Raw genomic sequence first — 14,927 nt, 5'->3', positions numbered from 1 at the left:
GCTAGGACTCAGCATGTAGGAGATGGTCTGGGACAACAGTTCTTTTCAGGCTGTGCAACCAGCTTCTTGGCTGTTTTCCCCCTTTACCAATGGGTTCTAGGATGTTGCTCACACAGGAGGACTCTGAGAAGCTTTTGTTTCCCTCCTGTTCATTATCTACTTTAGAACCCACAAAACCAAAATTAGGTGATCTTACTTGAAAAAGCAAAGATGATTATTTCGTAAAATAATCTTCACTGTGAAAGGAATGATCATACTTATTTGGAAGCAGGGAACATTGCTTTCTTTAATTGCAAACAAGAGAACACCTTGTTGACAAAAAAGTACTTCTGGTTCACCAAAATACTGCAGACACGTGTCCCCTGAGGACTTCCATACCTGGAGCATCAGTTTCTTGGGCCACTTGTCACACTGCTAAGGTGCCTGCGCATAGCAGAACAGGAAGTGCTTGTATCCTGCAGTTACATGACAGGTATTTACATAATCATGAACATACACAAGCACACATACACACAACTAGGAGTATGTTAACATGTCTTATGTACATATATGCACACATCACAGACACAGGCCTGTCTCAGGAACATGTATTGGACAGTTTGACCAGACAAATCTTTTTCAAAATGGCCACCTTTTCCAAACTCAGCCTCAAAATGTGTAGCAAATCTTACTCTAAAAGTTTCATTTCAATTTTGATGGAAAAGAAAAACTGGAATCAGTCATATCAGGAAACAAAAGATTACCTAGGGGGTAAAGTACAATCTTTCAACCCTTAAAAATGAACAATAAAATTTAAAAAAAAAAATACAAAATTTAGAATGCATTACTTTTCTGCTTTTTTAGAAAAGGGGGAAAATCCTGAGTATGAGACCAAGCTAAACTGGCTTTCATGTCCCATGAAAAGGGCTATAGAGACTTAATAATCCCATCCTCCCACATAATCTAAACACACTCCACACTTCCAAACCAAGGAAGCCCGTGCGCCTTAAATGTTCCTCTCTCTTAGACCTCAGGGAAGGGGAGGTGACAGCTACTGGCCGGTTCTTTCACAGAAGGGTGCTCAGCAGAGGGGGTGCTAGGCCAGGGCCTTGAGTTTTTGTCCCACAGCTTTGGTCCCCTTAAGCATGCAGCACTTGGTGCGGTTGGCTCCTGGTTGTGGGAGATGACCCCTGCGTCAGCTCGCAGGCCCCATTTCGCCCGGCCCTCCCTCCGGGTTGAGGACCCGCACATGGCAGCCTCCTGTGGCCTTGGCTCACAGGTTTTCCTTGAGCAGCCCCAGCTTGCGCAGCGCCTCCCGCCTGGCCTCCTCGGTGGAGCCCCTGCCTGAGAACTGCACCGTGATGCCCTGGGGTCTGAAGCCCACCGCCCTGGGCAGAGAGCCGGCCCGCTTCCGGGCATTCTGGTTGCAGTCAGGCAGCTGGGGCTCATACAGGCTCCGGCTGGCATTCTGGCGTGCCAGTTTGCTGGCCAGGGCGGGGTCAGGCCGAAAGGTGATCGTCTTCCCCGTGGGGACAAAGGCACTGGGCTCGCTTTTCAGAGCCTCGTGGATGCTCTGGAAGCCGTTGGCCAGCAGGGGAAACTGCTCGGTCTGCACCGCCCTCGACTGCTGCCCACTGGCCAGCCCTCTTGCTCGGGGGCCCTCGGCCTGCTTGGTGGAGCCTGGCCTGCTCTGATCTGGGCAGTAGCCCCTCTGCTCAGGGACATCGCCTCTGTGGGGCCGGCCCTCCGTGTCTCCCGCAGCAAGGAAGGAGACGCCATTGATGTTGGCTAGGACCTGGGCCTTGCGCTCCTGCACATTGACGGAGGCCTTGGAGATGGTCTTGTTGAAGTCCTTCCCCGAGCTGTTGGTCACGCTGATGTTGCTGGGGAAGCGGTGGCTCTTGGGGGCAGGCTGGACTGTGTGTCTGTGCCACAAGGGATGGTCCCCATTTCGAGGGGCTACAGATGTCAGAGTCCTCCACTCTCCAGGTCTTCCTTCCTTCGAGGGGGACGTAGGAGAGAGGGCTTCACTTCCTGCCAGCTTCTCTGAAATTTTCTGGGCAATCACAAGTGGCGTGGGGATGGATCGAAGCAGCTTTGGATGCTCGGAAGGAGGACCGGGGCTAAGCAGCTCCTTCCTGGGGTGCGCTGGCTCTGGGACGCTGGGCAGGGCAGGGGGCTGAGGAGGGGCCTCAGGGTCCCTGGAGTCTGGCAGTGGGGGATTCTCAGCATCCTGTTTCCTGCTTTCAAGGACAGGGATATCATCCTTCCCCGCAGGTCCAGTCCCTGGAAAGCAAGGGGAAAATGCATTAGCTTCCACCTATGTCAAAGGAGAGGTGTGTCAGGCCTGGACCCTCACGCCTGGAATCCTAGCTGCTCAGGACGCTGAGATCTGAGGATTATGGTTCAGAGTCAGCCCAAGAAGGGAAGTCCATGAGACGTTAGTGGTTAATATCTCTAATTAAGAGACAGTGATTAGACCCTGAGTTGAAGCCCCAGGATTGGCACACACACACACACACACACACACACACACACACACACACACAAATGTATGGCATTCTGTCCACTGAACTCCACAGTGGCGAGTGTAACTGCCACTCTCCCGTCCCACTCCTTGGACTGGGAAGGACATCAGTTCATTATTCTCATGGCCACAGGCTGGTAACCAGCAGGTCCCCAATGGTAAACGTTAGCCAGTGCTAGCTACCACACTGGGGCCTTAGGGATGCGACTGAGAGGTTGGAAAGTTGTGTGCACACACCATCAACTCCACAGAATCCTAGAGCAGGTGTGGAGAGCCTTTTATCTGCCAAGGTAGCAAGGACCATGTGGATGTTTATCCTCTTGTCCAGGGCCATCCAGCACCATTATCATCACAGGCCAGTGGGTGAGGGCAGCCAATGAGACGCACACGAGAAGCATGGTGTCTGATTTCCAGGGCCTCACACCCGATCCAGAGGAACAGTTCAGACTGTGCCAGTGGCCTAAAATGTACCACAGAAATGCTCCTGGCTAGCCCGGGTGGCATTCAGTGGCTTGCTTGGGGTTTCCAAGTTGTACCTTGCGTTACTGCTTCTTCTGTACACCTGTGTCTGGCTCCCAAACCATACACAATGTCCTTTTATCTTTATGTCTGCACAATGTCACACAGGGCCAGCCACAGTTAGACACTGGCAACAGCTATCAAAGTATTACATTAGAAAAATGCTGAGTGTTGCTGGGGGCTGGAGGCTCACACCTGTCATCCTAGCTGCTCAGAAGGATCTCGGTTCAAAGCCAGCGGGAAAGTTCGTGACACTCTTATCCCCAATTAACCACCAGAAAACTGGAAGTGGATCTGTGGCTCAAAGTGGATGAGTGCTAGCCTTGTATAAAAGAAAAGCTTACGGACAGTGCCCAGGACATGAATTCAGGCCTAAGAACTAGTACAAAGCAAAACAAAACTATTTCCTTTGGTACAATTTTGTTATGTTTTTGTTCTTGTTGTTGTTTTTGACCAGTCCTAGGCTTGAGTTCAGAGCCTGAGCACTGTCCTTGGACTTTCTCAAGGCTAAAGCTCTACCACTTGAGCCTCAGCACCACGTCTGGCTTTTTGCTATGTATGTGGTACCGAGGAATCGAACTGGCTCTTTGTGCATGCAAGGCAAGCACTCTACCGCTAGGCCAAACTCCCGGCCCCTGGGAAGTCAGGTACTCTTATCCTCAACCACAGGATAGGGAATTCCGAATGCTGTACAGTCTGACTCACCTACACATTCTTACAGGTTTGCATCCTTCCAAATATGCCTACCACATTTGATTTCACTGTCCTTTCAAAGCAGGAGGAAACATGTGAATGGACTCTCTGTCATTTCCCTCCAGTTCCACCTGACCCAGCGAGGAGGCCCCACTCCTTCGAGGCTGCTCACAGTCAAGGGAAACAGGGTCAATACAGAACTGAGGTTCTACTCTGCTCTCTTTCCCTGAACCTGATCACGTACTCCCACCGTGGAAAGGTGGGTCAAGATATGGGGCTCCACGTGTACTGAAGTGTAGGTGCCTCGTATAGTTTCTTTGTGAGCTAGCATTACTTCCCAGAAGCCATTTCATACACGCACACATGACTATGCATCTGCTCCATTGCTCTTGTTCTTCAATCCAGTCCTGGCCACAGTGACAAAATGAAAGGCCGGGGATACCCATGCCACCCCTCACCTGCCATGTGGACAACATCTGGAAGGCGCTGGGCTTCGCTGGCTGTGGGTCCTGGCTGCACCAGGTCAATGACGTCTCCTGGCTCCCAGGGACTGGCAGGGCTCTCTGCCGGTGTGGGTGGGGAATGGCAGCAAACGCCGCCAGCATCCAGCGCTGCCTCCTCCAGGTCGTCTGCCAGGGAGTCCAGGGTCTCCTCAAAGAACAGGATGACATCCTTCTCCTCGTGTGTGAGGTGCTCCAGGCTCTCGTCGTCCTGCGAGATTGGGAAGCGGTAAGCAATCAGATAACGCCCTGGCCAAGCAGGGGCCGACGTGTACCCCAGAAGAGGCCACTGTACTCTCCAAATCCCCCCATCATTCCCTCACCCCACAGACTGTCACCATTTCACCTGTGTGAAAATCGCTGCCACTGCCATCAAAGTAGGAAACACAAAGCCTGCTGGCAGCAGTGGCTCACACCTCTAATCCTGCCTACCCGGGAGGCCGAGATCTGAGGACCACAATTCCAAGTCAGCCTGGGCAGGAAAGTTCACGAGGCTCCGATTAACCACCCCAAAGCCAGAGTGGAGCTGGAGCTCCAATGGTAGAGTGCTAGCTTTGAGGGAGAAAGCTAAGGAACCACACTCAGGCCCTGAGTTCAAATCCCAGACCTGGCACCAAAACCAAAACCAAACAAATAAACAAACAAACATGAACAATCTAGGGAAATGAATCATTCATCATCTCCCCTTTTCTCTCTTCCTGGAACCTTTCTCCTGCAAAGCTTTAGTAGGGTTACTCGTGATATGTATCTGTGTGTGTGTGTATGTGTGTGTGTGTGTGAGCTTATGTATGTGCACTGGTACTGGGGCTTGAACTCAGGGCCTCAGGCTCTCAGCTTTTTCACTCATGGTGCTTTACTACTTGAGACATCTTCCAGCCCACCATTTTGGACTGGAAATGGAGTCTCAGGTTTTCTACCTGGGCTGGCTTTAAATCTTGGTTTTCAGACCTTAGTCTCGTGAGTGGCTAGGATGACAGGCGTGAGCCCCCGGCACCCAGCCATGCATGACTCGGCCTTACTTGGGTGTAATTGTTTCCTTTGATCTGGAGCTGGGCCTGGCTTCATAATAAAACAAGCAAGCATGCACAAGGCCGTGGATTCCATGTTCAACACACAAAAGTAAAATAAATAGGAGTATACTGGCTTAAAAGAAACCACTGGCTCAAGACACAGGCCATTTTCCCACGTTACAGGAGGGACCAAACAAGAATGGGCTATAAACCCAGGACTAATCCAGCCTCAAAGCGGCTGTCCCATGTGAGATTTCTTCTGGAAAATAGGCTTAGGAGGCTCCTCCCCACAGCCACTGTGCCCGGGTGCTGTGTGAGGCGCTCCTGGCACACGGGTGAGCGATCCAGACGCCCTGAGGTTGGGAAGCTGTGTGAAAAGGTGGTCATAACTTCCCAAGAGTCACGCAACGAGAACGCAGGGTTCGAGCTGCCTCCTGTCCACTTTGACCCCCTTTCTAACCATAGACTGCCCAGTCCCACCGAGCCTGTGTGGACACGTGGTCAGCCTCATTCATTCAATCCTGGCTTTCCCCAGAACATGCACCTCAGCAACTTTCTCCACTGTTCACGCAACCCGCCTTCAAGCAGCCTGATCAGTGACCGGGTCACTGACCCTGATTGTTTTAGTCCTCTATTTGGGGGGCTGCGGCATGGGCCATGGGGCTGGCATGTATTCACAAGACCCATTTCCTTTGTGGCTAGCCTGACCTGGAGCCCTGCTCACCAGAGACCAGGCCAAAAATGCTGCAGGCCCAGTCTGCTGAATTCCTGACTCCCGGCTGTCCTCCCAGTGACCCTGGGAAAAAGACAGGGCAAAACCCCAGGCCTGGGACAGGGGGGCAGAGTGCGCCCAAGCCAAGGGAGGGGCACATGGCTCTCCACAAAGAGTTCTCACCTACTGCCCTTCAAGGGATGCCCGATGCTGCTTCGAAAGGGACAGAAGGAGGCCACCCATGGCCTGGGGGGGTGACTGAGGGTCACGAGGGACAGCAGTGACTGGAGGCAGATCTTGAGAGCCAGTGGATTAAGGGATTCCCTTAGGAAGCATGCGAATGTTCTAAAACCAACTATGGTAATGGCTGTACCGCAGTGTACATGTACATCAATTATTTTTTACATTTATACTCTATCTTAATAAATAAGGACATAAAATGAGGCCCATCCAGGAGTAAAGTTTCCATCACATACATACTACTCAAATCAGCTCAAACATAGATCAATTCCTTATGGTGATAACAGACCAAACTCTGTCTTTGGGCTGTGAAATGAATAGTAGACAGCAATCATCTACAGTCACCATCTGAGATGACGTACACAGGACTTCACTACCGGTTAGTGGCTACTAACCAAATTGTTCCAGTCTCCTCCTCATACCTTCCCCAACCTCTGGTAAAACCACTCTGCCTCCAACTTTAAGGGTTGAGTCTGAATGTGATCATGGGACATATGTCTTTCTGTGCTTGGCTTATGTCACCCAATAGAACGATCCCTATCCACTTGTATGCATGTTGTTGCAAATGACAGAATTTCATTCTTTTTATGGCTGAATAGTATTCCTTGGTGTACAGGTACCACATTGTCCTTACCCATTTATTAGAGGACGGTTGTTCCCATTTCTTTCTTGTTTGCTTTTTGTGACTGTTTATTTTGAGATAGGGTCTTGCTATGAAGCTGGAAGTGAACTGGTTCTCCTCTCTCTGACTTAGGAGTGCTGGGTCTCGAGGAAGGCGCATCGCACTCTGCTCATCCGTGTCTTACTTTTTGTGACTTGTGCTGTAATAGACAGGGGAGTGCAGATGTCTCCTGGCTATGCGCATGTCATTTCCTTTGTACCCAGGAGTGAGTGGGGTTGCTGGATCAGGCGGAAGTTCTGTGTTTAAGATTCTGAGGAATCTTCATACTGGTTTTTGTATTAACTGTGCTAATTTACATTCTTACGGACCATGTGTGAGAGTTCCCTCTCTTCCACCTTCCTTGCTAGTCCTGGTCTCATTGCTAGTCTCTAGTCTCATTCTGACTGGAGTCAGACAGGGTCTCACTATGGTTTTGATTTCCCTGGTGATTAATGATGTTGAATGTTTCTTTTTCATACACCTGCGAGCCATTTGCATGCTTGCCTTTGAGAAATGTCTTTTTAAGGTCTATCCCTTCCCCCCCGTGCCCCACCCCCCACCTTCCTGGCCAGATTATTTTCTTTGTACTATTGAATTTTTGGAGTTCCTTATATATTCTGGATATCAACTCCTTGTCAGATGTATACTTTGCAAATATTTTCTCCCCTTCTCTAGGTTGTATCTGCACTGTTACGTTCTTTGTTGTGCATAAGCTTTCTGGTTTGATGTAATCCCATTTGTCTAATTTTGCTTTGCTTCTTGTGTTTTGTTGGTTTTTTAAGTCTTATCTGCACCCCTCCCCCACTTACTGCAGTGTCCTGATGTATTTCCTCTACGGGTTCTTCCAGAAGTTTCATGATTTCAGGTCTTGTATTTAAGTGTTTAACTTATTTTGAACGGAATGTGGCTGCATGACTATAATCCTAACATGAAGGAAGCAGAAGCAAGAGGATTGTGAGTTCGAGACCAGCCTGGGTTATGTATACCCTGTGTGTGTGTGTGTGTGTGTGTGTGTGTGTGTGTGTGTGTGTTGGTATTGGGACTTGAACCCAGGGCCTGGGTGCTGTTTACTTTCTACTCAAGGCTAACCACAATTTCAGATCTCAACTTCTTGAGTAGCTAGGACTGCAGGTCTGAGCCACCAGCATCTGGTACGCATCCTGTCTTAAGAAACAAGTAAGTCGGGCCAGGAGTTTGGCCTAGTGGTAGAGTGCTTGCCTAGCATGCACGAAGACCCGGGTTCAATTCCTCGGCACCACATACATAGAAAAAAGCTGGAAGTGGTGCTGAGGCTCAAGAGGTAGAGCTCTAGCCTTGAGAAAGTCCAAGGACAGTGCTCAGGCCCTGAGCTCAAGCCCAGGACTGGCAAAAAAAAAAAAAAAAAAGAAACAAGTAAGTCTATTTCCAGTTGATTTTTGTAACTGAGGAGAGGTGGGAGTCAGAACTTCTTTCTTTGCAGGTGGCTATCCAGTTTTCTTAGCACCACTGATTGAAAAGTCTTTGCTTTCTTAGCACAAACCAAGCTAGAGAAGAACATCTGGGGACAGCTATACGGCCTACTGAACATGTCACAGTGAAGCACATTGCTCTGTACATTTAGTATACACTAAGAACTTTTAAAACGGTAGGTTACAGACTTTTTAAGTGAATGCTAGCAATATTTATAAAAGTCAAAATGCAGATATACTTATGTTAGGACAGATTTAGGACAGGCAGGAAGATGTAAGGAAGAGGATACTAGAAAGAGAATTAAACACAAACAACCAACAAAACTTTTGGCAGATCAAAAGGCATGGGAAGGTTTAAAATACAGTAAGTGGAGCGCCTGCGGCTCACGCCTGTGATCCTGGCTACTCAGATACCAAGATCTGAGGATCACGGTTCCAAGCCAGCCTGGGCAGGAAAGTCTGTGAGACTCTTACCTCCAGTTAACTACCAAAAAGTTGGAAAAAGAGCTGTGGCTTACGTGGAAAAGCACGAGCCTTGAGCAAAAAGGTTCAGGGACAGCAGCCAAGCCCTGAGTTCAAGCCCCAGTTCCAACACAAAAACAAGTAAATAAGAAAAACACACTATAATAACCGCTTAAAAACTTAATAACCTAAAAAAAAGACGGACTTGCTCCCATAGTTCTTAGGTTGTGCTTTTGTTCTTTTCTTTATTTCTTTGTTTCTTGCTTGCTTGCTTGCTTGCTTGCTTTCTTTGGTCTTGGGGCTTAAACTTGGCCTGGGCACTGTCCCTGAACTCTTCAGCTCAAGGCTACCGTCCTACCCTTGAGTCAAGCCCCATTTCCTGTTTTCTAGAGGTTAAACAGAGATAAGAGTCTCAGGTCCTTTTGTGCCTGGGCTGGCTTTGAACCTTGATCCTCAGATCTCAGCTTCCTGAGTAGATAGGATTACAGGTGTGAGCCACTGTGCCTGGCTTTTGTTTTTCTTTCAAACCAAGATATTCAATTATCTGCAGACTGAAACAGTTCAGCAACTTCTTCTGAAGGATCTGAAAGAAAACTAAGTAAAACTTACATTTATTAAAATCAAAAATATATTGGGCCAGGAGCATGGCCTAGTGATAGAGTGCTTGCCTAGCATCCACGAAACCCTGGGTTCGATTCCCCAGAACCACATACACAGAAAATGCTGGAAGTGGTGCTGTGGCTCAAGTGGCAGAGGGCTAGCCTCGAGCAAAAAGTGTCCAAGGACAGTGCCAAGGTCATGAGTTCAAGCCCCAGGACTGGCAAAAAAAAAATTATATATATATATACTTGCCTGGCAAGTGGCAAGTACAAGGCCTGGAATTCTGTCCTCAGCTCTGGGAAAAAAAAAAAAAAGTGTGAGGAGCTGGGAGCTGGGTGTTGATGGCTCATGTCTGTAATCCTAACGACTCAGAAGGATCCAAGGAGCACAGTTCAAAGCCAGGCAGGAAAGTTGGTGAGACTCTTACCTCTAATTAATCACCAAAAAAACTGGAAGTGGAGCTGTGGCTCAAAGTAATAGAATGTTAGCCTTGGGCACAAAAGCTCAGAGATAGCACCCAGGCCCTGAGTTCTAGCCCCATGACTGATGGGGTGTGGCGGGGGTGGGGGGGTGGACAAAAAAGAGTGTGAGGCCCTGAGTTCAAGCCCCACTATCGGTACACACACACACACACACACACACACACACACACACACACACACAATTAGCACATTAAATACTGAATCTCATTGAAAAGCACACCAGTGGGTTTGGATGGTTGTTTCTGGCTAAGCCAGCGGCCCTATGAAGAGAAGGTATGCTGGAGTGTTTTCATCCTACCTTTAAAGAAGTGTAGCTAGCATGACATGCTTTAAGAATACCATACCTATGGAGTGGTGAATGCATGAAGAGATTCTGCCTCTTTCTAGCCAGGCAAATGCTAGAATGTTGTACAGGAAGCACCCACTGTGCCTTGGCCAGAACAGGCTTCAGGAATACGTTCAGTCGGACCCCAAGGCACTGGCACGAGGCAGCATTCTGTCCCTGCTGGTCACATTCTGGGTAGTTTGTGAAATGGCACAAATATTTAGACACCTGTGACCAGAGGTTAAGTAAACAGGTAACCCAATATCCTGAGCTCTCTTGGGCAGCACTGAAAGGCTGTGTGTGTGACTGTCTCTCAACCCTCAGAACTCCGCGTAAGGCCGACACTTCCCCGACATGTTACCAGCCTCGCAGCCTCATAAGGAAAGGCTACCTGTGTCTGGATTAAAACTACTTCTTTTTACATTCAAAGGGAAAAAAGTACATATTCATGGATGCTATGAGCTGGCAATTTCGTTCAAATTCTGGTTATTGCTTTCTAGAAAATGTTCAGAGGAAGAAATCCTTATGAGGAAAAAAACAAACACAAATGCAGCAGTGGTGCTCGCTACAGACTCTGTTGAGTGTACAACAATTTGTGGGTGGGGCAGGAGGGCAAAAAAACTAGGAGAGAGGGAAGGAAGGGGTGACAATGTCCAAAAAGAAATGTCATTACTTGACCTAGGAGACTGGAACCCCTCTGTACATCACCTTTCTAATAACAAGTTAAAAATACATATTTAAACAACACACACACACACACACACACACACACACACACACACACACACACACACACACCCTAGCTCTTTGAAAGAATGGCCTGGTTAGAACAGCCTGGGTCATAATGGCAGCCAGTGGAGCCTTGGGGCAACAGGGCCCCAGGGTGGCCTTCTGTCCACTTACCATGGAGATCAAAGACAAACAAGTTAGACAAGTACTGATAAGAGACAGTCTGTGGACACCAAAGCAGGGCAGTGGCAGTGTGAAGGACTAGGCAGCCTGGATGCCAGGGGCCTCTGGGAAGAGAGGAGCAGGGGGGAAGTCCTGGCCTGGCCCCAGAAGGCTCCTCCCTCCCGCCTGGCCCCCTCCTGCCGTGTGGTGCAGAGCTCAGCTGAGCGCCAGAGGGGGAGGCCTCTGTGGTTATGAGTAGTCTGAATATCTCATCTTCACACATTGCCTGGGTCCTAAAGAAGAAAGCGATTTAAGATGGGCAAGGACTTGTTTTTGAATTTATAAAGAAATGAGCCAGGCGCCGGTGGCTCATGACCTCAATCCTAACTACTCAGGAGGCTGGGACCTAAGGATCTCAGTTCTAAATCCAGGCGGGAAAATCTCTAAGACTCTTATCTCCACTAAACTACCAGGAAAGCCTCAAGTGGAGCTATGGTTCAAGTAGTAGAACATTAGCCAAAAAGCTCAGGGATGATGCCCAGGCCCCGAGTTCAAGAACCAGGACCCCCCCCCACACACACACACACCAGAAATGTACAGAGCGATGACTGCGATGATGGAAGGCCCCTCTGACTCTACAGTCAGCCCTGTGCAGCCAAACACCAAGGTCCCGCTCAGCCTAGGTTCAGAGCCACCCAGAGGTCCTAGAGATTTGCTCCTGCGCTGTGGGCATTGTTCTGTGCTTGTGTAGAAAGCACTAAGATGCTTCAGGCCCAAATGGCTTTTCACGAGGAAAATATTCCACCATGTCAAGCCGGTGGACCCACGGAGCCCCAGATGGGCTGGGGCAAAGGTGTGGAAACCCCACTCACCAGAGAGAAACTTCTGTACTGAGCACGACTGTGGCTCTCCACACTGCCACCTCTGCTCAGGTCACCGAGTCTGCAGCTGGCTGACCTGTCAGCGTCCATCTCCGAGGAGCTGGATTTCTGATGGTGTACAGGCATCCCCAGAGAGGCTCGGCCAGGCTGGGTCATAGCAGGTGGGGGAGGGGCTGGTCTCCCATGCTGAGTTGCTGAGGCACAGAAGCACTTCTAGAAAAAGCAAGGCAGAACCACATCAGTCACGGAGCCAAGACAAGTCAGTTTCCAGTCCTCAGAACCCGAAGATCCCATGTGCAGTATTCACCTGTGGCCCTTCGGTAGGGGATGGGTACGTGGGACCCTGGGGCCAGCTGGCTGGGGCATGCTGCTTTCTGTCTCCCCTTCTGTCGTTACCCATTCTGAAGATGCAAGAGGAATCTAATTTCTTTGTTGCCAGTCCTGGAGTTGGCACTCAAGGACTCTTTTTGCTCAAAGTTAACACGTCTACCACTTGAGCCATAACTCCACTGCCCTCTGGACATTTTTGGTGCCTAGATGGAGATAAGATTCCTGGCCTTTCTGACCAGTGCTGGCTTTGAACCATGAACCTCAAATCTTCACCTCCTGTATAGCTGAGATAACCGGTGTAAGGCACTGGGTACCTACCACATATCAGAGTAGTTACATACAAATGGCTCACAATGTTTCAGCCTCGAGCTCTTGCCTGGCTTTTTCACTCATGGCTGACCACTGAGCTGTGAGGTGAGAATCATGTTCTACCACTGCCCCATGCCTCTCTTTTTGCTTTTTTGCTGCTTAACTGGATTGATTAAGAGCCAGATAAATTTGTCTGCTTGAGCTAGCTTGGAATTGTGATTCTTAGATCTCAGCCTTCTGAATAGCTAGGCATATAGCTTGGCTCTTCCAACCCTATTAGCTGGAAATTCAGCTCAGCTCCTGAACAAATGATATGGCAAAATATTCTAGAACACCAAAAAAGACTAATAGAATAATCTTACTGATTGATAGTAACAGATACATGACATTTGTGGAAAAAGTCCAATCAGTATTGAATATCTTTACGGGACCTTGTGGTTGAAGAGTTCAAAAATTATTATGAAAACCTTCTAAGAGAAATCTTGTAGCCATCTGATTAAAAAAAAGAAGAAGACCACTTAAAAAAAAATATTGTTTGGGGCCAGGAGTTTGGCCTGGTGGTGGAGTGCTTGCCTAGCATGCACGAAGACCCGGGTTTGATTCCTCGGTACCACATATACATAGAAAAAGCCAGAAGTGGTGCTGAGGCTCAAGTGGTAGAGTTCTAACCTTGAGAAAGTCCAAGGACAGTGCTCAGGCCCTGAGCTCAAGCCCAGGACTGGCCAAAAAAAAAAAAAATATTGTTTACTCCATTTCTCTTTACTTGTAGGGGAATCAGTTCAAGGAATGAGAAGGTCATGGGACAGGGCCTGCTGATTGGCTGGAGAAGCTCGTGGGGGTGGGTCAGGCTCAGTGGTCTAGGTCAGGGCAGAGGGAATGTTGCTTGAAGGGTGGTAACTGTGCCTGGAGGATGGCAATGGGCCATATCTTGAATGAATCTTTTTTTTCCCCCTGTGCTGCTATCACTTTCAAAGTTGCAAAACCATAGCATTTAGAAGTTCTGTGAAGCCGTTTTCTTGAAAGACTTTGAGGAAATATAAACAGGGGGCAGGGGTGGTGGGAAAGAACAAACCTTGATTTTTATATCCATCACAGCCATAAAGTGTCAATCATCTCTGATCTCTGGAGATTTTAGGAAAACAGACTTCCAGAGGAGGCCCACTGTGGACAGCAAGTCTCCGGAAGAGGAGGGCAGAGAGGGAGGGAGGCAGCCCCTGCCCTGGCCTGCCCTGGGGAGGGACACAGAGTCAGTGATGCCTGAGCGCAGGAGACAGCCAGGCCAGGCTGCAGGCTGGAGCTACGTCCTTACTGCTTTACAATGACCACTTGTGCAATCAATCCAGGGTTTGTTGTTTGGGTTTGAGAACATTATAAAACGTGAGCAAGGCCAGAGTGAGGGCAGGCCCCAAGGACGAACCTGACTCTTCCCAAGGGGCAGAGCAGGCGTCACGGAGCAACCCCAACGAGGCCCAGACTGAAGGGGCAGAAATCCAGCCACAAGGACCCATTTTCTTTTCCATTTCCTCTGTTTGTATTTCAGTGTTTATTGGAAACTTCCTTTTTATTTTTTTGGCAAGGTCTATTTTATCCTTTGAGCCAAGAAAATAATCAGGTCAAGATCCCAAAAAGGTCACAAAATCTGTGGCCCAGGAAGTCACAGGAGGGACATCTGTGGGGAAGGTCCTGGGAGATACACGGGGCGTGGCCCTGGGGCCAGTGAAGCTCCTCATGAGTACACTGGAGTGAGAAGAGAAAGACAGCTTCTGCTCTAAGACCCTGGAAAGATCTAGCATGGCCTAGACAGTGTGCACAGAGCAGTGCATACCATCTTAGTACCACACAGCCCAGGTACCTAGTATTTATGCACTAAAGCTCTGCGTGCACAGACCCCACAGATGGACCGTGCTGGTCCCTGGAGCCTTCTCGCCCTGAACCCAGGGATCTCTTCCTATTGGTCTCGGCCAGCCACCGGCCCTGGAGTACCCTCTTGCAGGGGCAGGAAACTTTCTTTTTCTGCCAAAAGTATCTGGATGGTTATGCCATCATTATAAGCTATACAGCAGCATCAATAGAGCTGGGTGCTGGTAGTTCACCTGTGTGATCCTAGCTACTCAAGGGGCTGAGACCTGAGGATGATGGTTTCAACCCAGCTTAGACAGCTGAGTCCATGAGATTCTTACTCCAATTAACCACCAAAAAAGCTGGAAGTAGAGCTCTGGCTTACCTAGTAGAGTATTCAAACATTAAGCACAAAAGCTCAGGGACAACTCCCAGGCCCTGAGTTCAAGCCCCAAACCCAGCACATATATACACACAAAAAATTATCAATACAGTCAGCCAGCCACAGCCAACCAGAGG

At 49.0% G+C, this 14,927-nt stretch overlaps 1 protein-coding gene across 1 annotated transcript; it reads right to left on the bottom strand.

Annotated features, from left to right (window-relative positions):
• Positions 1 to 795: 795 nt before the first annotated feature.
• On the bottom strand, positions 796 to 12,138 carry Proser2 (proline and serine rich 2). Its single transcript, XM_090318893.1, has 3 exons — positions 11,922 to 12,138; positions 4,177 to 4,429; positions 796 to 2,265 (listed from the first exon to the last, which is right to left on the bottom strand). Exons 1-3 carry the CDS (start codon positions 12,084 to 12,086, stop codon positions 1,253 to 1,255), a joined length of 1,431 nt encoding a protein of 476 aa, XP_090175019.1. The 5' UTR covers positions 12,087 to 12,138; the 3' UTR covers positions 796 to 1,252.
• Positions 12,139 to 14,927: the final 2,789 nt, after the last annotated feature.

This window comes from Megascapheus bottae, chromosome 26 (genome assembly GCF_031878675.1).
Source record: "Megascapheus bottae isolate mThoBot1 chromosome 26, mThoBot2.hap1, whole genome shotgun sequence".
NCBI classification, from domain to species: Eukaryota; Metazoa; Chordata; class Mammalia; order Rodentia; family Geomyidae; genus Megascapheus; species Megascapheus bottae.
The sequence above is the reverse complement of the archived record's forward strand: the minus strand, read 5'-3'. Positions and strand labels throughout refer to the sequence as shown.

Bases quoted from the DNA above. Each gene is read 5' to 3' on its own strand.
- Proser2 (XM_090318893.1), bottom strand. From the start codon at position 12,086: ATGACCCAGCCTGGCCGAGCCTCTCTGGGGATGCCTGTACACCATCAG. The intron at 4,430-11,921 runs GTGAGTGGGGTT...CCAATCTCGCAG, and splicing joins AGTACAGAAGTTTCTCTCTG to GACGACGAGAGCCTGGAGCA. The intron at 2,266-4,176 runs GTGAGGGGTGGC...CTTGCTTTCCAG, and splicing joins AGATGTTGTCCACATGGCAG to GGACTGGACCTGCGGGGAAG.